This window comes from Hemicordylus capensis, chromosome 1 (assembly GCF_027244095.1).
Source record: "Hemicordylus capensis ecotype Gifberg chromosome 1, rHemCap1.1.pri, whole genome shotgun sequence".
NCBI lineage: Eukaryota > Metazoa > Chordata > Lepidosauria > Squamata > Cordylidae > Hemicordylus > Hemicordylus capensis.
Window position 1 is genome coordinate 267,720,226 of NC_069657.1, and position 26,831 is coordinate 267,747,056.

The 26,831-nt window shown below is 44.5% G+C and overlaps 1 protein-coding gene across 10 annotated transcripts in view; it reads left to right on the plus strand.

The window, feature by feature from the left end:
* The window catches only part of NEK5 (NIMA related kinase 5), an 84,424-nt gene that overhangs the window by 4,804 nt on the left and 52,789 nt on the right, over positions 1–26,831 (plus strand). For 6 of the 10 annotated variants that reach the window (XM_053285094.1, XM_053285096.1, XM_053285091.1 and 3 more), the window contains 3 exons: positions 10,850–10,989; positions 15,296–15,392; positions 25,343–25,440. In XM_053285094.1, coding sequence (XP_053141069.1) covers positions 10,873–10,989; positions 15,296–15,392; positions 25,343–25,440 — 312 coding nt within the window. In that variant the 5' untranslated portion in view covers positions 10,850–10,872. Of the gene's footprint in view, positions 1–1,677; positions 1,820–1,881; positions 1,990–4,950; positions 4,992–10,849; positions 10,990–15,295; positions 15,393–25,342; positions 25,441–26,831 lie in introns of those variants that run through there. The other 4 variants (XM_053285093.1, XM_053285092.1, XM_053285095.1 and 1 more) reach the window with 3 other exon arrangements.

Below are 26,831 nucleotides of genomic sequence, written 5' to 3' on the forward strand. Positions count from 1 at the left end.
CCTAAAGGAAAAAAAATGGTATTCCTTACCTCACACGAGACTTTTTGTTGTAAGTTTGTTGGGAAACCATGAATTGCTTTATGATTTTCAGGCCAAATCATTTCCTGCAAGTAAAGGTTGCCCCCCATCCAGTTTTCCATACAAGTGTGTCTGTTTGTAAGACAAAGGTTTTCACTTGCTTGGAGAAGTATCTCTTTCTCTTGAGAGAACAGATAGATTGTAGTTCCTTGTACATTGTCTTTCAATCTGTAGAATAGTAATCGACATGATCATATCAATATTTAATCTTGATATGTCTTCAGTGATTGGTCTGAAAAGGCCAGTGTGCTAGAAATTGAACCAAGCAGCAACTTCTATTAGCAATAAAGGACTTACTTCTTAAGGATCTATTTCCATGTTGGTGATGTTTCACATGTCCTGAAGCAAAGCAACAATTTTGATGTTCCTTACATTACACCAGATTTTTTGTTATAAGGTGGTTGCTTTCTTAAGCTTGTGGGAAACCATGAATTCTTTTATGTTTTTCAAACAAAGCCATTTACTGCAAATAAAGGTTGTCTCCACCACATACAGTTCTCTGCAGAAATCTGTTCCCATGCAAGCCAAAGGTGTATTTTTCTTACCTTGAAATATCTCTCTTTCTCTTGAGAACAGGGGTGTAGCTATAATGGAATGGTTTCAAAGAACCCAGGCCCCCAGCTCCTGAGGGCCCCCCAGTTCCACTCCTCCTTATTTTCTTCATCATCTCTCTCACTCTGAGGGGCCGCCAGAGAACAGGGTGAACATGGGCCCCCTCTCCCCTAGCTATACCCCTGCTTGAGAGAACAGATAGATTGTAATGCAAGATAGATCCAGATTGTACAATAGATCCAGTGATCTTTTACCCTTCTTCTTTCCTGAAACAGTGCAGCTTTGTGTATCATCTGACATTTTGTTATGATTTTTTTGCTTTCTTAAACAGATTGAAAACCATGCATTTCATGCCAAGCCATTTCCTTCTAATAAAGCACATTGTTGTGGTGTTCCCTCTTATTCTCTAGGAATGAAACCAAATTGCTGCCTTTTTTAGCAATAAAGCTCTCATCTCTATGTTGGTGATAGATATTTCATGTTAATATCTGTTTGATAGATATGTCATGCTAATATCTGAGGTTTTTTTCACTTCAATTTTTCTGAAATAGTACAAGAAGTTATGTTCCTTAGCGTGCATTATTCCTTACCTTGCGTCATGATTTTTGTTATGATTATTTTCTTAAACTTGGTGGATTCTTCCCCCGCCCTTCTTTTAAAAAAGATTTTCAAGAGCCTCAAAACGAAGGTTGTCTTATTTTTGTCCATTTGTCTGTAGTTTCCTGTTGAAGCTGGTCTCTTTCTAGGGTATAGATACTTCTCCAGGCAACAAAGTATCTTTTGCCTACTGTCACTAGAATTAATCCTTGGCAAATATTATTTACAGAGCCAAACAAAGAAAGGAAGCAAAATAATTTGGCATTTAGATATGCTGAAATACTTGCCTCATCTGCTGGATTTCTTGGTTTCAAACTGGCTTCAGTCGTTACAAATTCCTGTTCTAGAACAGAAAGATACTTCTTACCTGGCAGCCTTTCCACTTATTTGTATATTTGAAAGGAGCACAACTGCTTTCCCATAATTATCTCATCTATTCTTGGGATACAGGGAAGAAAAACAAGCTGCCCTTGAGAGATCCTGCTACTTCTCCTGCATCCTCCACCTCCACACCTTGATAGCTAAAGCTTGGTGATAGAGTTTTAGCCATCACCAAGGAAACAGTGAGCACATCATAATAAAGAAACCACAGGTAATGTCATAATTGCCACCTGCAGAGATGGGGACCAAGTGTCATCCTTTGGCACTGGGGAGAGATATAGCTGGTGGGTGCCCATCTACACCACTACAAACATATACATGTTTTATAACAGTCCTATCCTGGGAGTTCTAGTTTGGACTTTGGAGAGAGTGCTGATAATGGTCAGAGATTATTATTATTTTTAGTTTCCCATTAATCCCTAGGGGGAAATTAACTGATGGGGCCAGTGTTCAATTCTTGTACACAGGGCTCTTCAGAGCTGGTTATGCCACTGCAGCAACCAATGAATAAGTGATTAAGAAATACTTAAACTTTAGGTTTGGAGTTGCATAAAGTTCAACAATCCTGGTGAACTGTAAAAATTTGTCTTGAAGAGAAAATGAAGATATGAAATGTACAAAAATGACAGGAAGTCCTACAAAAACTAAGAGTCTGAAACATATAGTTTAGGGAACAATATTGAAGATAAGGTTTACAGGAAATAGGCTATAAAATTAAGAGTATAAGGAGCTGTGATCCATCTAGCTAGTGCTGTTGACTCTGATTGGCAACGTCTTGTCAAAGCTTCAGACAAAGCTCACTCCCAGCTCTGCTACCCCAGGTCCTTTTAAACTAAATAGGTAATATATTGTATCCTGGACCTTCTCCATGCAAAGCATATGAAGCATACTTTGTTACTGAGTGATAAGTGTAGAAAGCAATGGTGTGTAAAAGATGCGTAGCTGTATTTCATAAGGATCACAGAGAGGAATAAATAATGATTGACACATTACTCTTACCCATGGTCAGATCTGTGTTGTAAGAAGGCCTTTGGAGAACATGGGTTTCACCACAGGTGAAGTTCTGTGTGTCAGTGCTTAGGACATTGTTAATGGGTGTTCAGAATGACATGAGATTCTCACATCTGCAATGCTAATTTGTAATGCAATGTTCAGATTGACTGTGAAATTACTGCCAAATAAGTGAAGAGTTACATGGAATCACCAAGGCCTTAACTAGGGTCTTTTGAGGTTGAAAGCTAGCAATCCTAAAGAATTTGTGTAAACAAAGGTGTGTGTGTGAGAGAGAGGGAGTGAGTGAGTGAGTGAAAGAGAGAGAATAATTTGATTCATTCCAGAAGAAAATGTAAAGTACCAAGTTAAAATCCAAATGATTTCTTCTAATCTAGCTATTTTCCAATTTCTTTTATGATTTAACAATAGCGCTTGTGGTAAAATTTATATGCTAGGATAGTGTGAAGAACATAGCTGACATTTCATTCTGCTCACCTGTGACCCCGCCCCTTATCCTCTTAAGTAATTCTTGAATGAAACTTTTCACCAGCTATTTGCTCTTTCCTTTCCATGTAATTATCATGCCCCTTATTCCTTTAGTTTAGTTGATTAATACAAGGCATTTAATTTTTGAAAGTTTGAGGTTATTTTCTAATTTGATATGCTTCTGTAAGGTATGTGTAAGGCTTCTGTAAGTCATGTAAGAGAACACTTACAAGTAACTGAAGGCATTTAGTGTTACCTCATAGTTCACAACGCCTGCAAAGCATGTACTGTCTTAGAATAACACATACTTTCTTGCATCCATTTTTGATGGACAAGCTTTCTGTCAGATTCTCAAAAGAACTGTACTTTTAAAATACTTATGATTTTACTTATTGTCTACAGTTCAATACCAAGATGCGTATCCTTCAGATACCAGATGCCCATAATGGAAAAGCATTAAGGAAAGGCTTTTGTTGTTTTTAAAAATATGTATAGAACAGCTTTTATTTTCCCAAGAGGATAGTTCAAGATGCTGTTTACTCATTAACAATTTTCAAGGTCGCATCCATATATATGAAATTCCTTAGTAAGCTAGCTGAAAAACTTCCCCAAAGGAAGAGGTAGATAAAGTTTTGAAATTTACACAGACGGAAACTTGTAAGTAGCTTACATTCCGGCCCTGTTCCAAGTTACATATATTGAATTTATGTTAGTGGACTTGTGCATCTAACTCTGCATAGGAGAATTGGTTTTAAACCACTTCCATCCATTACAAATTCTTATTCTAGAACAGAAAGATTCTTCTTACCTGGCAGCCAGTGTTCCTTCTAACAGGGATTCCCAGATGTTGTTGACTTGATTGATTGACTGACTGACTGACTGACTGATTGATTAAGTGCTGTCAAGTCTGTGTCGACTCTTAGCGACCACATAGATAGATTCTTTCCAGGATGATCTATCTTCAACTTGGCCTTTAAGGTCCCTAAGTGGTGTATTCAATGCTGTTGTAATTGAGTCCATCCACCTTGCTGCTGGTTGTCGTCGTCTTCTCATTCCTTCAATTTTCCCAGCATTATGGATTTCTTGAGGGAGCTGGGTTTTCTCATAATGTGTCCGAAGTATGATAGTTTGAGCCTGGTCATTTGTGCCTCGAGTGAAAATTCTGGATTGATTTGTTCCATAATCCATTTGTTTGTTTTCCTGGCTATCCCTGGTGTTCTTAAAAATGTTCTCCAGCACCAAAGTTCAAAAGCGTCAATGCTTTTTCTGTCTTGCTTCTTCAAAGTCCAGCTTTCGCATCCATAGAGTGCTATGGGAAAAACCATTGTCCAAACGATTCTAATCTTCGTAGGTATAGACATGTCATGGCATCTAAATATCCTTTCCAAGGCCTTCATTACAACCCTACCAAGTGCTAGTCTGCGGCGTATTTCTTGACTGCTAGATCCTTTACTGTTGATGGTCGATCCTAAAAGGCAGAAGCTATCCACGACTACAACTCCCATAATCCCCAGCCAAAGGCCATTGCAGCTGGGCAATGGAGTTGTAGTGAATAACATCTGGGAATCCCTGTTAACACTTCTGGCAGCCTTACCACTCTTTTGTGTATTTAAATGGAGCACAACTGCTTTGCCATGATTATCCCATATATTCTTGGGATAGGAAGAGAGAACCAAGCTGCCCCTGTGAGATGTTTCTTTTCCTCCTGTATCCTTCACACCACTGAGCCTGTTGAGCTTTAGCCATTACTAAGGAGACAATGCGTGCATAATAATAGAGAAACCACACGTGGTGTCATAAATGCCACTGCAGAGGTGGGGGCAAAGTGTCATTCTTCAGCACTGGGGAGAGATGTAGCTGATGGACACCTATGTATTTTCCAGACTGGGGGCTTTACTGCAGGAGTAAGTGCTATAAGTTAGAACGAGTGTATATAAAGAATTTACAAGTGTAAATCAGAGTCAGTAAGGGCTGTACATAGTGCTGCTTTTTATTATGGTTCATTACATTATTTCTTCCTCAGCTCATTGACATTGCAGGCTTCTCCTTATTCACCCCACCCATTTCTGGCCAATAGGGTTGTAGAAGAGGTGGGACCCTTGCCTCCTGCTTTTGATTGACGCATTCACCTGTGCCAAGGTAGTGAAGAGAGTATGTGTGTATGTGCCTGTGTGGTGCATGCAGATCCCACAAATGTATTTTTTTGTGTCTTTAAAAACAACAACAATCCCAATGTTCTTGTGCAGCAACTGCACGCTAGAGCAATGGGAAGCTCCAGCTACTATAATGGAGAACTAACTCCAAACCATGTTTTACTGTCTCACTGGGGGTCGGGGGAGCTTCCCAATAGACTGGAAACTCTTTCCATTTTTACTGTTACGTGGATATTTTAAAAAATAATTTCCCAACAGTAACACCAGTACACAAGAGCAATAGAAGAATCTGCAACATCACTGTCTCACTGAAAGCGATATCTCATGGGACAGCAGGGCACCATGCAGGCCCATTCCACAGACACTAAAAGTTGTGCCAAGTCGGTGTTGACTCCTGGCGACCACAGAGCCATGTGGTTTTCTTTGGTAGAATACAGGAGGGGTTTACCAATGCCATCTCCCACGTGGTATGAGATGATGCCTTTCAGCATCTTCCTATATCGCTGCTGCCTGATATAAGTGTTTCCCATAGTAGTCTGGGAAACATACCAGTGGGGATTCGAACTGCCAACCTCTTGCTTCCTAGGGCAGTTACTTCCCCACTGTGCCATTAGGTGGCTCCCACAGTCACTAGGGAACTGTTATTACTTCTTTCTCCCTTTATGAAAGGAAATGTTGCTGGATTACTCTGATGTATGGTGTTCTTGCACAAGAACACTGTGGAGATGTGTATGTGTGTCTGTGTGTACACACACCCCCCCCCATCAAATCTCCCTCCCCAAGCATGCCAACTAGAAGGGAATACAGGCTTCCCAAGCCCCCTAAGGCCCCCCCGCCAACCCTTTTCCCCCCTGTGAACTAGGCATATAATCTCCCAGTCCTTCACATATCCTCTCTACAGAGCAAGAAACCTGCTATGGATTTTGCAGGAGCTGGACTGTCCTATTGTTTTAGTGCACTGCTGTCTGAGCACTAGAACACCTGGAATTTTTTAAAAAATCAGTATTACATGGAGCACTGGATCGGACGTAGACTGAAGGACACAGGAATCAAGTCTGCCCAAAAGTGGAATTGAGAGGGGTGGCAGGTGAAGCCAAAACTCCCCAAAGTCACTTCCAGACAGGTAGCCACACACTTTCATCTCATGGGTCTCTCCACATGGCTCTGCAAAAATGCCAGAGTATCCCATACTAACATTTTCAACACTCTTTCAAAGAACAACTTTTAAAAGATGCTGAAAGGCATCATCTCATACTTCACGGGAGATGGCAATGGTAAACCCCTTCTGTATTCTACCAAAGAAAACCACAGGGCTCTGTGGGTGCCAGGAGTCGAAATTGACTTGCTGGCACTAAGGGCCAATTGTCATGAAAAAAGCCGAATAATTCCACTGGCTATATGAATAACACATTACTGTTACCATATTGAAGGCATTGTAAATCTGTCCCTCGCCTGAATTCCCCCCAACCCTCATTATAGCAAAGCTGGAATAAATTGCCATCTAGAAAATGCTCTGTTTACACTACAAACATGTATGTGTTTTATACCAGTCCTATCCTGGGAGTTCTAGTTTGTAGAGAGTGCTGATAATTGTCAGATCCCTGAGCTCATAATACACAATTCACAGCCGCAATGACCATAGGCCATTATGGCTGGGAGTGATGGGAGTTGTAGTCCAGCAACTTCTGATTCAAGATTGGGGATCCCTCTAGCCTTTTTTCCAAAGCTGTGTTAATCCATTCTGGCGAAAAACATCCAGCTGCAACTGAGTCTAACAAGAACAGTCGGTAGCCCAACAACTGGGGATGCAAAATGGGAACCCCTGCCGTGGCCCACTCTTCTTTGAATGACAGTTCCTATGGATTTATGGGGAGAGGGAGCAACATACCAGTTTAAGTCAACTGTCACACTCAGAATTTTGAAATGCGTCAATTGTGGTAAGGAAAGGAAATCCATTTCCCCAGTAGATGTGGCGTGGGTCCCTAAACACCAGCATCTGTTTGGAAAAAAAGATATGAAAACTAAACAAAGAGCCAGATTACAGATGACATCATGTTTGTTTGTTTGTTTTTGTTTTTCATATCTGTAGACCACCCCAAACTTCTGTCTCTGGGAGGTTTGCAACAACATAAAACAGATTAAAAATGAAAACCTTAAAAACAATTTAAAACCACAATCCATTTAAAAAGCTTGGGTGAAAAAATAAGTCCTTAGAGACATCTCACTCAGAGATAGGGAGGCCCTTATTTCAGCAAGGAGCGTATTCTAGAATCTCTGGGCAGCAACAGAGAAGGCCTGTCCCTGCGTAGCCACCAGAAGAGCTGGTGGCAACTGCAGACGAACGTCTCCAAATGATCTTAATGGGCAGTGGAGCTCATCACAAATAAGATGTTCTCTTAAATACTCAGGGCCTAAGCTGTTCAGTGCTTTATAGGTTATAACCAGCACCTTGTATTTTGCCCAGAAACTTATTGGTAGACAGTGTAGCTCTTTTAGCATTGGAGTAATATGGTCTCTCCGAGACGACCCAGGGACCAACCTGGCTGCCGCATTCTGTACCAACTGCAATTTCTCACAAGGGCAGCCCCATAAGAACATAAGAACATCCCTGCTGGATCAGGCCCAAGGCCCATCTAGTCCAGCATCCTGTTTCGCACAGTGGCCCCACATAGAGCGCATTGCAGTAGTCAAGAGATTACCAGCATACGTACCACTCTTCTGAGTTGTTCATCTCAAGAAACAGACACAGCTGGCATATCAGCCGAAGCTGATAGAAAGCACCTCTGGCCACTGTCCCAACCTGTGACACCAGGGAGAGGTTTGGATCTGGAAGCACCCCACAGACTGCATACCTCTTCCTTCTGGGGAAGTGTGACCCCATCCAAAAACAGCAGATCAAAATCATCTCTCAAGTTCCAACCCCGCTCAATAGGTACCTCGGTCTTATCTGGATTCAGTCTCAGTGTATTATCTATTATCCAGCTCATCACCACCTCCTGGCAGGCATTGAGGGAGGTTATGCATCCTGCACCAAATCTCCCGGTGATCTCTTCCAGCGGTTTCATGTAGATGTTAAAAAACAGTGGAGACAGTATGGAGCCCAGGGGGACACCATACAAAAGTTCAGATTTTGAAGAGCAACAGCCTCCAAGGGACACCATCTGGAATCTGCCCGAGAGGTAGGAGTGGAACCACTGCAGAGCAGTGCCTCCCACCCCCAACCCCCTCAGATGCTCCAGAACTATGCTATGGTTGGTAGTATCAAAAGCTGCTGAGAGATCCAAAAGGACCAACAGAGTCACACTCCCTCTGTCAATTCCACATTGGAGATCATCCATCAGGACAACCAAGGCAGTCTCCACCCCATAGCCTGCCTGAAAGCCAGTTTGAAATCAGTCTAGATAATCAGTTTCTTCCAAGACTGCCTGTTGCTGGGAGGCCAACACCCTCTCAATCACCTTGCCCAGCCATGGAAGGTTGAAGGCAGGCCTATAGCTGCATAACTCTGAGGGATCCAATGCAGGCTTCTTCAGAAGAGGTCTAATGATTGCTTCCTTCAGACAAGGAGATATCCTGCCCTCCCTCAGAGAAGCATTTATAATATCTACCAGGTCTTCTACAACAACCTCCCTGCCAGATAGTATAAGTCATGTCGGACAAGGGTCAAGAGAATAGGTGGTAGGCTGCACTGCTACAAGCAGCTTGTCCATATCCTCAGGAGTCACAGACTGAAACTGATCCAGCCTAACCACATAAGAGGAGTTGCTGGACACCTCCACATCAGACACTGCAGTAATTGCATCATGATGAAGTACACCATCATGGTTAATTGTTGTGCTTGCTTAGCAATCTCTTGAGAGAATACAATATCCATTTCATTTAGGATGTAGGACTTATGGTTTTCAATACATGGGATTCCAGAGCAGAGGTGCACCTAGGTAATTTTGGAGACTGGACCTAAAGGCCTTTTGTGGGGGCCCTACTGCTCCTGCCACTGCCAATAGATAAGCTGCAATGCATTTTTTTTACACACCAGAACATGCTCAGGGAAAGTTGGAAACTCTTTTTATTTTTTATTTTTAGAAGATATTCTGAATAAGATACTTCCCATTGACTTGCAGAGAGATAACACATTTTGCATGGACAATCCTATCCTGCCACTGAAATTAGTGGACTGCTCAGCATTTGGAGGCCCCCCAGGCCTGCAGTGGACTGGACCTTCTCCCGGAAGTCCAGTCCAAAGAGTTCCACTGTTTCAGAGCCCTTCCTCATGGGTCCTAATCAGGCCAGAGCTGATTGCTGGAAGGGAGAAAATGTGTGTGTGTCAGACAAACTGTGAGGTGGGGAGATGGGATTGAAGGATCAGCTCTAGATAGGGTTCCACAATGAAGATTCTGATAAGCTGAAAATAGATATGTCTCCCCCATTCTGCACTCATGATAACTGATGACTATAGATGCTTGACTTTTTCATACATTGAAGGTGAAAAGAGAAAGTATATTTAGTTTTACTACGTCTTATAAATCCTGATTGTGTGTTCTTAACCTAAATTAGCTTACAGAATTACTTTGGAGGCAGCCAGACCAGGGATGTGCATGAACCGAGGTTCGTGCACAGGTTCGAATATGAACAATTTCGGCTGAACCACAAACTGGTTCGGCTGTTCAAGGGTGGTGCTGGGGGAGGGGTGCCGAGCGGCACCTTTAAAAGTTAGTAGAGCAGGTCCTTACCTGTGTGCCGCCACTCCATGCGGCTTTCTGCTGTTGCATTGCTCCCCCCAACAGCCCGTGCATGGTAGCAGTGTGGTGCTTGAACGCACATGGCCTCTGCGTAGGCATGGGAGCCACTTGCGTGGTCAGCAACACCATTCAACATCATTTTAAAAAGGAACCTGGGCACACGTCCCTCAAATGCATAGCACAGGTAGGAAGTATATACTGTAATTGCTGTAAGAATGTAATGTTTGAATAACTGTGCTTGTACACCGATCTGTACCTGTGTAAACTGTACATGTGTACAGGTCTTGAACATGTGAATAGCAGCACAGCCACAGTAGGGATGTGCATGAACTGGTTCGGCAGTCTATTCACAGACTGCCAAACTGGTTAGAAAGACTGACATTCAAGCTGGTTCAGAGGCAGGGAGGGGGTTGCTTTAAAGTGCAGGGAGGATGTTGTTACCTCCCCTGCCGTGTTTCCTCCGCTGGCAGGGCAGCTGTATACCCTCTTGCCACCCTGGTCAGTGTAATACTGGAAGTGGCTGGTGCGCATGTGCAGCTGCCCGGCGCCAGCGATTTTGACAGCAGTGCCGGTGGGGGAAACTTGGTGGGGGAGGTAAGGACACCCTCCCTGCACCTTAAAGCAACCCCTTCATACTCCCAGGAGTGCACGAAACTGGTTCCATGCCCATCCCTAAGTCACAGAGGGTCCTTCCATAAATGACAGTGTAGATGCTGCTCAGCGTTCTTTGCAGGATAGATTTATAAAATAAAGTTCTGTTTCCCAATTTGGAGTGGAAGGGCATGTAAAGTATTAATGCTTAGAGTTTGATAAGGAAGTCATAAATTATTTTTATATTTCAAATACCATTGTAATTATTTTGTATTTCAGATATTTCCCCAAAACAATACACCATGGATAGATATGAAATAATTAAAATGATTGGAGAAGGATCCTTTGGCAAAGTATTCTTGGCCAAAGGAAAGGCGGACAGCCAACAATGTGTTATCAAAGAAATCAGTCTCACAAAGGTAAACACTACCATTGTTTTTCAGTCACAAATTTGCTACTTAAAAGAGTCATGTAGCATGGTGAATCACTTGTAATTTTGTGTTAATTTATATTTATTTATTCAATTTGTATTCTACCTTTCTTTCAATGAACTCAGGGTGATGTTTGTTGTTGCCTTCCTCCTTTACCCGTGCAACAACCCTGTAAGATTAGTCAAGCGGTGGGAGGGGGCCAAAGAATCGAGCTGATGAAAGCCCTCCTTAGGTGACACCACCGTATCTGCAGGCAACAGTGTGAAAGAGGACTCATGTCTACTGCTCCCCACCATTGCCTGGTAAGCCAGGGCATCCCCATTGGAAAGCAAATACAGCAGCAGACCATCCTCCTCCTCCCACTGGCACCATTTTGCAATTCCTAGAGGCCCTGGCTGCATTGGGAGTCGGGGGTGGGGACTGGGAATTTTAAAATGGTGCCACTAGAAGGAGGAGGATGGTTCACTGCTGCTGTTGCTCCCCACCACTGAGCAGTAAGCTTCCCTATTGAGCCCTAGGTTACAGGGAAGTGGTGAGGAACACCAGCATTGGCAGACCATCTGGGGCTTCTGACATCAACCAAGCAGGTGTGGGCCTATTACTCTTTCCTAACCTGGTTGACCCCACCCCTGCTCCTATGCCTACAGTATCTTTTCAGTGGGTCACACTCCTGCCTTGGAAACTTGCTGAGGGGTTCAATTGCACATGAGCTAATTCGCAATTTTCTCATGCAGGCTCTCTGTTAATGTTCTGATTCACTGTATTGGGGCTGTAACTCAGGGAGAGAGTATCTGCTTTGAGTGCAGAAGGTCTTAGGTTCAGTCCCTGGTATCTCCAGGAGCTTTTACAGACAGGGCTTGCATCAGTCGGCGTATCTGGCCAGCAAAGCCGCTTTGAATTAGATTTGCAGTATTAGGGAAGCAGCCCCTCCCCTCTCTACTCCGAGTTTTCTTTTGTGTAGGCCCATACACAGCTTGCTTCCATGTTTTGTTTGTAGCCAATGGCTTCCTAGAGGAGGTGGGATGCCATGCCCCCCTTTCCCCCCCAAGAGTTTAGTACTGTAATTAAAACACCCTCTGTAATCTGGCTCTGTTGAAGTCCGTCCTCCTTGCCTCTGGGCAGCTTTCTACAGTCTTTGCATTTAATAGGCATGACTTACTCTTATCATATTAATGTGAAGACTTGCATCAGCACTTTGCTGTGGTTTATCCCAGAAAACTCCGGTAGAATAGAGGAGTTTAAAAACTCGGACATAAATTGGAAAGAGGTGAAATCTGGAAGGAAAAGCCCTATTTGTTTGTGGGGTGCTTCCAAAGACATTGAACTGACCTTGTCGGGAATCTGGCTGTAGTACGAATGCACTTCCTCCCTTCCAGAGGAGATTTGGGGTAAAGACCCTGTGTGGGAAAGTAGGGCTGGAAAAGACTCCTGCCTGAAACCTTAGAGAGCTGCTGCCAGCCAGCTCAGTAGACTATACTGAGGTAAATGGACCAATGGGCTGACTTGGTATAAGGCAGCTTCCTAAGTTTCTTTGTTTATTTAGTACATTTTATTTTTTATTATTCATTATTTAACATATTTGTGTACCACCCAAAACCCAAGTCTCTGGGCAGTTTACAACAATACAATAAAAACAACAAATAAAAAGGTTAAAACATTACAACAATTTAAAATTTAAAACAACGATAAAATTGTTAAAAACAATCAAATTATTAAAACAGAATCTAATTAAAAGCCTGGGTGAACAAATGTGTCTTGACTGCCTTTTTAAATGTTGTAAGAGATGGGGAGGCTCTTATTTCAGCAGTGAGTGTGTTCCAAAGCCTTGGGGCAGCAATGGAGAAGGCCCATCCCCAAGTAGCCACCAGACGAGTTGGTAGCAACTACAGATGAACCTCTCCTGATTATCTCAATGGGCGATGTGGTTCATAGCAAAGATGTTCTCTTAAATACCCAGGGCCCAAGCTGTTTAGGGCTTTATAGGTTATAACCAAGACCTTGTATTTTGACCAGAAACTTATTGGCAACCAGACAGTGTAGATCTTTTAAGATAGGAGTGATATGATCTCTCCGAGAAGACCCAGAAACCAACCTGGCTGCCACATTCTGGACCAATTGCATTTTCCGGATTACGTGCAAAGGCAACCCCACATAGAGCACATTGAAGTAGTCAGGTCTGGAGGTGACCAGCCGATGTACTGCTGTTCCGAGGTCATTTATCTCAAGAAATGGATGCAGCTGACATATCGGCTGAAGCTGATAAAAAGGCACCTCTGGCCACTGCCTCAGCCTGGGACACCAAGGAGAGGTTTGTGTCCAGAAGCACCCCTAGATTGCAATACCTGCTCCTTCTGGGGAAGTGTGACCCCATCCAGAACAGGCAGATCAAAATCACCTCCTGAGTTCCGACCCTGAACAATAAGTACCTCTGTCTTATCTGGATTCAGTCACAGTTTGCTATCTCTCATCCAGCCCATCACTACCTTCAGGCAGGCATTTAGGGAGGTTATGTCTTCTCCTGATGATGCTGACATGGAGAAAAAGATTTGGGTGTCATCAGCATACTGGTAACACCCTGCACCAAATCTCCTGATGATCTCTCCCAGCAGTTTCATGTAGATGTTAAACAACATTGGAGAACAACAGTCCCCAAGGGATACCATGCCATCTGGAATCTGGCCATGAGGTAGGAATGGAACCACTGCAAAGCAGTGCCTCCAGCCCCCAAGCCCACAGACGCTCCAGAAGAATACTATGGTTGTTAGTATCAAAATCCACCAAGAGGTCCAAAAGGACCAACAGAGTCACAATTCCTCGTCAATTCCCAACTGGAGATCATTCATCAGGCCAACCAAGGCAGTCTCCATTCCATAGCCTGCCTGAAAACCAGTCTGAAATGGGTCTAGATAATCAGTTTCATCCAAGACTGCCTGGAGTTGGGAGGCCACCACCCTCTCAATTACCTTGCCCAGCCACGGAAGGTTGGAAACAGGCTTCATGTGTGCATGCAGTGATTCACCCCTCACTCTAATTTGGAGAATGGTAGGGTACTGATCTGTGAGATCATCATATAAAACTACAAGTGCATCTATCTTCATCCAAAAAACAGTAGTAATTAAATCACATGGAAATGTGACTTGCGTTTTGGGCAGTATACAAATACATTCAATCAATCAATCAATCAATCAATCAATCAATCAATCAATCAATCCACTGTTGTTGTTTTTTAAATTGTGGATCAAACTATTACTTTAAAAAAGATAGCCAAATCAGTACATATTTTGATTGGATTCCAGTTTGGGTTCAGCTAGGACTGAAGTACTTTGGGTCCAGTTCAAGCCAAGAAATATTTGGTAACTGATTCAGCAAATATCTTGAACCAGTTCAGTTCCTATTCATGTGTGAAATCTCAAGTATACTAGCTACAGTGTCAGTCATAATCCATAAGTATTATGAAGCATGTATTAATTAAATAAGTATAGTTAGACTATTCAATATTAGATTTCTAATGTGTTTTTAACTTATCTATATATTTAATTCTCTTGGGACATGCTTGCCCAGGATTTGTCAGCGGAACTCTTGCGACACCCCGCGAGAGTTCCGAAGTGAGGACTGAGGAGGAGAGGGGGAAGAAAGTGCCGGCAGTGGCCAGCAGGCAGGCGGAGGAGGGGGGAGAGAAAGGCGGCAGCGAGAGAAAGGTGGCGGGGGAAGAGAAAGGCGGTGGCAGGCGGACAGGGGCGAGGAAAAACGGCGGCGGCGGGGCCCTTTTTGACCCCCCGCCATGGCTCTGTGTGAGGCGAGGAACGGGAGGGGAGGAGGGCTGGAGAGCGCAGGCCGGAGGGAAAGGGGAGAGGCAGGAGGAAGAGGGAGGGTGAAACAGCCAACCCCAGCGGGCTGCACAGATGCTCTGTGTGGGGTTGGCTAGTATTGTTTAATTAGGGATTGCACCCTTAAACTTTAAAGCACTCTGTCAACTGTGCTCATGCCTTACCCACTGTGTGGCAACACCAGGAGTCTAATTTGCCATGGCAAGTGAGGGGAGGGGATGAATTATGAGTTTACCAGGGAGATAATGTGTGAGAGGAGCTAGTGTTACTTTGTTTCCTGTTTCAGTGGGAGGTATTTTAAAGCTTTGTTAGGGTCTAACAAAGTCAACTCTACTGCCAAAGATCACAATTTTATATGTTTGATGTTTTAGATGGCACATATTATTCTTTAATCACTGTTGTAGATTATAGGTAATAATTACATTAATTGGATTTTTCCCCACTTGCTTGTTTTTAAACTAATTCAGCTTCCAAGGAAAGAAAAAGAATCCTCTCAGAAAGAAGTTGCTCTTCTGGCCAGGATGAAGCACCCTAATATAGTAGTCTTCTACACTTCATTTCAAGGTCTCATTTTATTTGTGACAGTTAACTTTTTTTGTTTAAACGCTTCCAATAAATTTTCTTAGCAGTGAGAAGTAAAATATCTAAGAACAATTTGTGTCCATGCTTTATACAGAGACTAGATACAAAGGAAGACAGCTCAGTGCATCTGCCTCTCATGTAGGAGGAGGGATTTTGGATAGTGCTGCTTCTCACACAAAAAGTTGCTCCTTGGGAAATTCCCTTTTCTGCACAGATTTGAAAAGCACACTTGTCCTGTTTTGCTTGTGATTGTTCTAGTGCTGTGTGTAAATAAATGACATCTTGCAATAGGTCTTGCAATTATTTGTGTTGCACCAGAAGTTCTTCGCTAATAAATAAAATAGATACACCCTTTATTTTACAATAATGTGACATAGCAATTATTAGTTTTCCATTTCCATTTTTGTTGATTTAAGGCAAACAAATGTTATAATGAAGTAAAAATTAGGATATTTCTGGTTCTTAGTTGGTCATTGGGCTTAGTTGCCTCCTGTAGGACTGCCAACCTTTTTATTGCTCCTGTGGCTTTAAGAGCAGGCTAACTTGCAGAATTTGGAAGGTGAAGCTTTGCCTAACATGGGTGAGTGAAATGAAAAGCACATCTTGGTAAATTTTCTGTATGTCACGCTTCAGTAGAAGCCACAGGAGCAGGGCCGATAAAAATGTTAGCAACTCTGATAATATATTTTGTGTATTTTGTACTAATGATGGGGATCATTAGAAACTTGAGAGTGTGGTCACTGCCTCAGACATGAAAAGACAGGTAACATATTCTACTTTTGCATCCTTTTGTGTGTGTGACTTGTAATCAGTAATTTATCGCTCCAGAAATGTTTTGAAGAAATAATTATCTAGAATGCAAGTTGCAGGGATAGTTGTGGGAAGAAGGCTGATTTGAAAGTGAGAAGCAGGTGAGATTTTGTGGGAGAAAATGGAGCATTTTCTCAGCCATCCTTAAGACTTTGGGATACCGGACGTAGATTTTCTCGTCTTGCTGTGTTATCAGTAACAGTTTAACTCCTGGAGACAGGTTGTACTGGTAGGTGACCGTGAGAAGCCGGTAGGGGTAGGAGGAAGGCATACAGCTTTTGATGAGGTGAATAGGCAACAGAAATTCCATCTGGAACATGAAAAACTCAAAGGTATTTATTTCTCTGGGCAGGTTCAGACGATCTCCAGGATGTCCAGTTCCTGGGGAGTGTATGTTCCCAGAGGTCTTGTTGTCCGAAGCCACCAAAGTTTGGTTCCCAAGCATACTGCCTGACATTAGTTTGACATTCTCTGCCCACTTGTAGGTTACAAATGGGTGGAGAATGTGGGCAAATGTCAGTCAGAAGGCTCGGAAACTGAACTTTGGCAGGTTCGGACAAAATGTCCACCAGGAGCATGCACTCTTGTTCCCGGGAACTGGGCTTCTTGGCTCAGAATAAAACATGGGATCCATGGTCTCTCACAAATGGGTCTTCTGCACCTGCGCAGGAGGCCCTAGGAAGAATCTATAGCTCTGTTTAGGTGCTCACTGGACCTTTAAGGCGTAGTGATATCAGAGCCTACAAAGCCGGCTGTAGAGCACCTCCCTCTTCAGTTCCTTCTTGTCCACTGCTCGCATTGTCTCAGGAATGATCTGCTCCTGTTTTCCCTCATTCCTGTAAGAGATTGTGATTTTATTTTTATCTTTCTGGCTGACTACGGACTGTTACTTTTATTTGTATTTTTGACTGGTTTTGGACTGATTTTTGCTCGGCTTTTTGACCATGGACTGTTTCTGGACTTTGCTTAGTTTTCTCCTTCGGCTTAGGCATTTTACTTCTGACTTCTTGGCTGACTCTGGACTGTTTCTGGGACTTGGCTATGTCTACTCCTAAGAGTTTTAAGTGCTGCATTACCTGTAAAGGCACAATGCCCTCCTCCGATGGGCATTCTGATTGCCTCATCTGCTTGGGTGACTCACACAATACCAGTGCTTGTAAAGTGTGCCTCTCTTAAAAAGAAAACTCACCTAAGTCGGGAACTTCACCTCAAGGTGTCTTTGTATGAAAATTTTCTCTGCCCAGGGAGACCAAGTCCCCTGTTCCCGCCAAAAACCATGGTGCCTGGCCTATTGATGCCATTGGTGTTGGCCTTGACGGCTTCAGCACCGTCAACTTCGGACTTTAAGAAACCTCAGGAAAGAAGTTGGGAGCGATCACCTAAACATAAACATCATCACCATCACTCTGTGCTGGGAGAACCCCACAAGAAAAAGGAGAGACACACTTCTTCTATGACCTCGACCATGGCGGCATTGGTGCCAGCTAGGTTGCAATCGATGCCGGGCTTGGCACCGAGGGGCTTGACTCCATCAACGAAGATGGTGTCGGCTTCATAGGCTCAGCCTGGGACTTCGTACTCGCCTCATCCCTCGTCATCAAAGACTACTGCTCTGACATCATTGGCACCAGGAACTTTGTCGGCACTGGAACCTTCAGACCCATCAACATTGATCAGCTCTGGCTCAATGTCCAGACCTTCTGTGCTGGTTCACTCAGTGCCAGCTACATTCAGCACCGAGGCATTCGTCATAATCAAGAGTTCCAACCTTGACTTCTTTGGTGCTGTTGGTGCCAATTGACACTATGGCAGCCCTTAGAATTTCAACTGTTTGTTTGGCGCCGCAATCACCCATTATTATCTCTCCAATTCTTGCACATTCACCTCCCCATTGTTCACCAGTCTTTCCAGTGACACCTTCTTTAGATTCTCCTGTGTTGCAAGCAGTACTCCATCAAGAGCTAGAGCGCCTTCTGGGATCCACAAACTTGACTCCATCAGACACTACTTTTAAGGGCTTCGTATTATCACAAGGGCTTGATAAGGATGAGCCACAGTCACCTGTACAAATTCCTAAGACACTGACAGGTGGTCTCTGAACTTCCACACAACTTGGCCTACATGGCCAGATACCAACAAACATTATGGGATGGCTTGAAAGATAAAGCTACTGCCCTGCCTGAACCTTTTAAGACCATGTACCTATCTACTCTGTCTAAGTTGGCAGACCTTACTAGGCAGCAGTTAAGAATCCTAAACACCTGACCGAATTGAAAGTGTTAGCTGGATCCATCATACTTCGTTGCCACGCCTGTCTCCGCTCTACACCTCTGGAGCCGGTTATGAAAGAAAAGACTAAGAATCTCCCATTCAACAGTGAGGGATTGTCTTCAAAAGACACTGATGAAACAATGGAGAAACTTAAGAAGTCGTGCTATACTGCTAGGACCACACAGTCCCAGCCGTCTTCTTATCATCAGAGATATCATCCTGCTTTCAGACAGAGGTACCAACCCTGCCCTTCTCAAGATAGAGGAGGTTACCATCGATGATCCAGGCCATATAACAGGTGCCCCTTCCATCAGCAACAAAAGGGCCAACAAAGAAAACCCAAGTCTCAAGAACAACCTAAACAGTTGTTTTAAAGTTTGGGACCTGGAAATATCTCTCCCTATCCCTTCACCTGGCACCCATCTTGCTCCGTTCCTCCCTTCCTGACATCAAGTGACATCAGATGCCTGGGTGTTGTGTATAGTGGCCAGAGGCTATGCTGTTGAATTTGACTCTGCGGGCATAAAATACACCCACACAACTCCAAGAGTTTTCTTCGCTGCTCCAAAAGGATGCCATAGAATCAGTTCCACCTTCCTTAATGCACACTAGTTTCTACTCCAGATACTTCCAGGTCCGGAAGCATGATGGTAGACTCCGTTCCATCTTAGACTTGCGATAACTGAACAAGTTTGTCCAAATGTCCAGATTCCGCATGATTTCTCTACAGTCGATTTTACTACTGCTGTGGGAGGAGGAGTGGTTTGCATCCTTAGACCTGAAGGACGCTATTTCCACATCTCCATAAGGCCTCGACATCACCAATTCTTGTGTTTCTGCCTGGGCACTAAGGCCTACCAGTACAAAGTGATCCCATTCAGCCTCTGTATTGCTCCTAGAGTTTTCATTAAGTGCATGGCACTGACATTGTCTACCGTCGCATCCAAGGCATTTCTGTTTTTCCCTTCCTGGATGACTGGCTTTTTACAGCAAAAGGAAGGTCTACTCTACTATTCAACCTAAAGTTTACTCTCTCTCTCCTGGCAGATCTGGGGCTCAGTGTCAGTCAGAAGAAATCAGTCTTAGCTCCCCAGTGTGCCATCCAGTACATTGGGGTAATCTTGGATGCCAAGAAGAGATGTGTATACTTATCTGTAAAGCGCATCCAGGACTTCTCTAACATGGTGACTGCTTTCCATTCAGCTCCACAACAACAGGCTCAATCCATCCAACACCTGCTAGGCTTTATGGCCTCTTGCACCATGACTGTGGTGAACACATGCTTGCGGATGCGGAGACTACAGCTCTGGCTGCTGTCTGTCTTTTGACCTAATGACAACAATCAGAACAAATGCTTAGTCATTCCAGATAATGTTTTGTGAGACCTACTCTGGTGGTCCCTGCCTGATTCCCTTTTGCAGGGGGTCTCTTTTCAAGAACGGAACCCTACGATATCAGTAACTACCGATGCTTCCATGCAGGGTTAGGGTGCTCACTGTGGTTTTCTCTGGGCAAGGGGCCTTTGGAACTCCCAGCAACAGGACCTTCATATTAATTTTTTAGAGCTCCTGCAGTTTTCCTTGCTTTCAAGGTATTCCTACCCGTCCTCCAGGGCCAGGTGGTTCAAGTTCACATAAACAATAATATGGCAATCACCTATGTGAATCATCAGGGAGGCACTGTATCTAAGTCCCTGAATAACCTTGCATTGCAGTTGTGGGAATGGTGCCTGAGATTTGACATCCTCCCCATGGCAATACATGTTAGGGAGGAAGATAACATCTTGGCTGACTTCCTTAGTCAGGACGTCTCCTTTTCTATCCTCCATGAATGGGAGTTAAATGACTCTATTTTGTCAGATGTGTTCAGCCACCCTCCAAGATCAGGGTGCATTCTACTAGGTCCATGGCTACCTCAGCTGCCAACATGTTGGTCATCAGCATGAAGGACATTTGCAGGGCTATTGCCTGGTCTTCAGACCTGCCCTTTGTCCGTCACTATGCTGTGGACTTGTGCTTTGCTTCAGAGGCCAATTTTCTTCAAGAAAGTATTGTAACCACTAGCACCCACTTCCTTTTTATGCGAGCTAGTCACTCGCCCAATTGTGAGGGACCATGGATCCCTACAGAGATAAACAGGTTGTTTACTTGTAACTTATTATCTCTTTGGGGACCCATGGTCACTCACAACACCTGCCCGGCCGTCCCTTCTGCCAGCTTAACATGAGATGTTTACTTACTTACCTGTGTTGCTATCTGTCTATCTATCAAATAAATTTGTACACCGCCCCAAACAGTCATCTCTGGGCGGTTAACAATAGCATAAAACAAGTTAAAAACATATACAAAACTTAAAACAATTTAACAATTTAAAAATCAACCACAGATTAAAACCTTTTTTTTTTAAGTGCCAGCCGAGCTCATGGAAACTGGAGACAGACCTCTCCAGATGACCTCAGTGGGTGGTGGGACTCATAATGAAGAAGATGTTCTCTTAAATACCCTAAGCCATTTAGGGCTTTATAAGTTATAACTAGCACTTTGTATTTTGCCCAGAAACCTGTTGGCTGCCAGTGTAGCTCCATCAGCAAAGGAGTGATCTGGTCTCTCCGAGATGACCCAGAGACCAACCTGGCCGCCACATTCTGTACCAACTGAAGTTTCTGGACAACATACAAAGGCAGCCCCACACAGAGCACATTGCAGAAGTCAAGTCTGGAGGTTACCAACAAATGTACCGCTGTTTTGAGGTTGTTCATCTCAAGAAACAGATGCAGCTGGCATATCAGCCGAAGCTGGCATATCAACCGAAGCTGATAGAAGGCCCCTCTGGCCACCGCCTCAACCTGAGATACCAGGGAGAGGTGTGGATCCAGAATTACTCCCAGACTGTGAACCTGTTCCTTTTGGGGAAGTGTGAACCCATCTAGAACAGGAGGATCAAAATCGTCTCTGGAGTTCTGACCCCGCACAATAAGTACCTTAGTCTTATCTGGAGTCAGTTTATCCTCCCTCATCCAGCCTATTACTGCTTCCAGGCAGGCATTTAGGGAAGTTATACCATCTCCTGAAGAAGTTGACATGGAGAAGTTGATCTGGATGTCATCAGTGTACTGATAACACCCCTCTCCAAATCCCCTGATGATCTCTCCCAGCAGTTTCATGTAGATGTTAAAGAGCATTGGAGACAGTATGGAGCCTTGAGGGACACCATACTTAAGCTCAGATTTCTCCAGTTGACACCAGCTGGAATCTGTCTGAGAGGCAGGAGTGGAACCTCTGTAAAACAGTGCCTTCCAGCCCCAACACTCTCAGACGTTCCAGAAGGATACTATGATTGATAGTATTAAAAGCCACCGAGAGGTCCAAAAGGATCAACAGAGTCACACTTCCTCTGTCAATTCCCTATTGGAGATCGTCCATCAGGCCGACCAAGGCAGTCTCAACCCCATAGCTCTCCCGAAAACCAGTTTGAAATGGGTCTGGATAATCAGTTTCCTCCAAGACCGCCTGGAGCTGGGAAGCCACCACCCTCTCAATTACCTTGTCCAGCCATGGGAGGTTGGAAACAGGCCTATAGTTGCTCAGTTCCGAGGGATCTAATGCAGGCTTCTTTAGAAGAAGTCTAATAATTGCCTCCTTAAGACAAGGAGGCATCCTGCCCTCCCTCAGAAAAGCATTTATCACGAGTACAAGTGGTAGGCCTCACTGCTCCAAGCAGCTTGTCCACATCCTCAGGAGTTACAAACTGAAACTGATCCAGTCGAACCACATAAGAGGAGTTGCTGGACACCTCCAATTCAGACATTGAATTATTTGTGGAGTAAGTCGGCCCAAATCCGAGATATTTTAACTGCAAAAAATTCTTTGCACATTACAGTGGATGACTCATGGCTCCAAATTCTGATTCAAGGAGGGGGGGGCGCATACTAGCCCCCTCACAACCCTGAACAACTCAGCTGGATGTGAACTCGCAGATGCAATATGGGCAGAAAAGAACTTCTTTGCCGCACGTACTGCCTGAGCATAAATCTTTAAATGTGCTGTATGTCGTAATGTGTCGGATTCGAGTCGAGTCTTTCTCCACTTGTGCTCCAGTCGCCGTCCTTGCCGCTTCTGCCCCCGCAGGTCTTCTGTATACCAAGGGGCCAGTTTTGAAGCCGGTCGGAGGGGACACTTAGGAGCAATCGTGTCTACTGCCCTGGTGAGCATGCTGTTCCAGTTCTCCACAAGGGCATCAACAGGATCACTGGCAAAGCCAACATTAAATTCCTCCAAGGCTTCTTGGAATCCTATTGGGTCCAATAACCTCTTTGGGCGGACCATTCTAATAGCCCCCTCGCCCCTGCGGAGGTGGAAAGTGGTTGTAAGCCTAACCTTAACCAGATGGTGGTCCATTAATGACAATGGTGATATCATAGGAGTCCCCACCCACGAAACACCACCCTGATCAGAGTAAAAGACAAAATCAAGCATGTGACCTGTAATCTGCGGTGGTCCAGCGACCACTTGGGATATGCCCATAGTTGTCATGGCCACTATGAACTCCTGAGCTGCCCCGGACAAATTGGTCCCAAAATGAACATTGGTCCCCCAGCACCAAAAGTCTGGGAGACTCCAATGTGAGTTCCGTGACCAAGTCTGTGATCTCAGTAAGGGATTCTGTTGGGCAGCGGGGCGATCGGTACACCAACAGAAGTCCCAACCTATCCCTGGTCCCCAAACTCAAGTACACACATTCAGTATGGTCTGATACCCTAACAGGGACCCTGGTAAGGGAGATGTTATCCTTATAGACCACAGCCACTCCACCTCCCTGCCCATGTCCCCTCACCTGCTCCACTACAGAATACCCTGGAGGAAGAAGCTGGGACCAGATTGGGCCACTAGCCTCCCCCAACCAAGTCTTGGTGATACACACCAGGTCAGCCCCTTCATCTCTAATCAAATCATGGGTGAGTCTGGGGTTTTTTGGACCGACCTGGCATGGCAGAGGATTGTCTCCTGTCTTCTCTGTCTCTCAGTGACATCAGTCACTTTGCAGCAGCCAATTCCGGAACCGAAGAGGGAGGCGCTCTACAGTCGGCTTTGTAGGCTCCAATATCACTATGCCTTAAAGGGCCAATGAGTGCCTAAACGGAGCTATAGATTCTTCCAAGGGTCTCCTGTGCAGGCACAGAAGACTCAGTTGTGAGTGACTATGGATCCCCAAAGAGATAATAAGTTACAGGTAAGCAACCTTTTTTTTCTCTGTTTTATTTCTACCCTGCCTTGGGATGTTTAGGGACTTGGGCAACAATAATAAGCATACTTACCTGGAAATACAGCAAGCTCCATTGAATAAAAATAGGATTTCATAGTCTAGTGGTGCTCTAAGTCTGTCACTGTTGCTGTTAAGCACTAGCTTGATGATAAATGAAACTTATCAGTTGTAATGGAATTAATGCAGAATGAAACCAATGATATTGTGTGTATTCCTGATACCTGATTAGATGAGGCTTTTGGACTGTCACCTTGAAACCCAGAAATGGACTCTTATGTCTTCTGCCCGAGCAAGAAACAAGACAGCTGTGGTGTAGTGGTTAGAGTGTTGGACTAGGACCAGGGAGACATGAGTTTAAATCCCCTTCAGCCATTTGAACTCACTGGGTGACTCTGGGCCAGTCACATATCTCTCAGCCTAACCTACCTCACAGGGTTGTTGTGTTGATGAACATGACCATGTACATCGCATTGGGCTCCTTGGAGGAAGAGTGGGATATAAATGTTAAAATAAAAATAAATTTCCCTGCCTATTCCCTCTCTGGCCCTCTCATTCTCCTCCTTTTCTTACTTGCTGTGATAAGCAGGATTCCAGGTGTGCTGCATAGTCAAGGAGGGGATGGATGACTGGACCAGGGAGGGAACAGGTGGGAGGAGGCATGTCTACCTTGTCTTCTATTTCAGTGAAAGATTTGCAGATATACATGGTCTATGGGTTGCAAGGTAGCAGTTGTAGATCTGGAACCAACTTGTTCAGATGGTCAAGCTAGGTAAGCTAAATACACTACATAGTGAGGCAGTTCCCACGATCAGTGGAGCCGCCTGGAGAGGGTTAGCGGGGAGAGCGGGCTTAGCCCATTCTCCTCGCAGACCTGTTATGGAGCCGGGGGGATCGGGGGCCACGCGGCCCCCAGAAGTTCCAGCATGCCCTGCTTGAGCACGTAGGGCATGCTGGAGAGACCCCCGAGCTGGGAGGCTGCTTTTAAACCGGCCGGTCAGGCGTCTGCTCGTGAGCTGCTGCAGCGCGGAGCCGCTTCATGGCAACTCACAATCGTAGAGCCCGGGTTAGCGGAATGCTTGCTCCGCTAACTTGGGCTTAGGGGAGGGTTGTTTAAGCGGGTTAACTGCTTGGAGGCCACCGGGCTTGCCTGCAAGCCCGGTGGTTCTCACAGTCAGGCAAAATCGGGCTAGGCTCCCCTAGCCCGATTTCGCCTGTTCATGAGAATAGCCTCAGTATCATCCTAAAATGGGAGTGGGTTGAGAGATGTGTGAAGTGGTAGTGATCTGTAAAGAGGCCTTACTTTTTGGAGATAACTAGTGCTTAATCTATCCAGCATGAAATGTGGATCTTTGGGTTGGAAGCCTGGGAGAGTGGAGGTTCTGTAAATTTGCAAGCTTTTCTCAACTGTAACTTAACTAAGCTGTTCCTAGGAAGAGTCTAGTGTTTAAATGTTAAACTAATCAGTCAGCATTTTTAATGGGAAAATGGTCAAAAAGTTTTAAATGTAAGTAATACACTAGGTTATAATTTAGGTTAAGTTTGCTATTGCTATATTAGCTACAAATACATCTAAATATGTTTTATTGTAGAGAATAATAAGCTGTATATTATTATGGAATACTGTGATGGAGGTGACTTAATGAAGAGGATAAATATGCAACGTGGAGTACTGTTTGAGGAGGACAAGGTAGATTTGCATTTCAAATAATGTTTTTCCTTTCCTTTCTTCTTATCCCCCTCAATTAATTATCACAGAAAAAAGACACGCAGGAGAGATTGCATCCTTGCTTTTATTTTCTGATTGCTATTGTTGTTGTTATAAGTGGGGATTGCAACAAAAGCTCTATTCACATGTTATGTTCAACATTAGTATGATCTGTATATTGCAAGGGCGCCTAAAAGTATAGTGGCTCCCAGAGGCTCTTTTACCCCTGGACATTGTCCAGGGCATCCACACCCCCTGGGGGCTCCCAAATCCTCTTGGGTGGTGTGGTTTGTGCCCTCAAGAACCTACATGTTAAAAATGATGCTTAACTTGCAGTGGTGGGGGCTCCAAAGGCCTTTAGGTCCAGGCTCCAAGGTGCACCTCTGGTGGCACCTGAGGGTGCCAAATTCTGCCTTGGCCCACGGCCCTGGTGGGGCCCAGGCTAGCTCCTTTTAAAAACCGACCTTTGCAAGCTTTGAAAATGGGGCAGGGCTGAGGAGAAGGGAAGGTTGCCAACAGGCTCCTCTGTTCTCCTTGTCTTTTGTGCAAGCTTTGCAAAGAGTGTGAGTGAGGAAAAGTGCTCCTTGGAAAGCTTGCAAGGGTCAGATCAGTTCCAAAAAGCTGCTCTGCTGACAGCAGTGGGGGCCATCTTGCTGTCCTGCTGGCACTCCAATAATCCGCTGCTTGAGGCAACCACCTCACTTTATGAAGGGGCTGCCTCTAGTGTACAAAGGTACAGATCTGTACACAGGTACAGTTATTCACATTTGAGAAGGTCTTTACTCACCTTTACTTTTAAAATGAATGTGAATACAGGCAAACCTCATTACTTGTGGGGGTTCTGTTCCTCTCCTATTACCGTGAGTAATGAGGCATTGTGCCGATGGAAAACAGGGGGTTAGGTTCCTGGAGGGGAAAAGGGGGTCAAAGAGGTGAAAAAAACTACTGCACCGTGCTCTGTGGGGTCTCCTTGTGTCCTCCTTGTGCCCAGTAATGCCCCCCCCAACAATTAAATGCCCACCAAAACCATGAAAGAGGGCAAAACCCAGTGAAAAACAGGGGGGAAAGTACTGTACCATGCTCTGTGGGGTCTCCTTGTGCCAGGCAATGCCCCCTAAAACCATGAAAAATCATGAGGAAATGCCTTTTTAAAAAGCTGCAAGCCACAAAATGGCTCCTGCTTACATCCTGCTTACAAATGCTTACACATTGGTGGCCAGAAGTGACATCCATGGTCACTTCCGGCCCTCTAAGAACTATGGATACCGTACATGGGTTTTAACCCTTTAGTATTCACAGATAATGAAATTGGGTGTCAATTAGACACCCGCGGATACGTGAAAACGCGGATGGTGTGTCTGTAAATAGCGAGG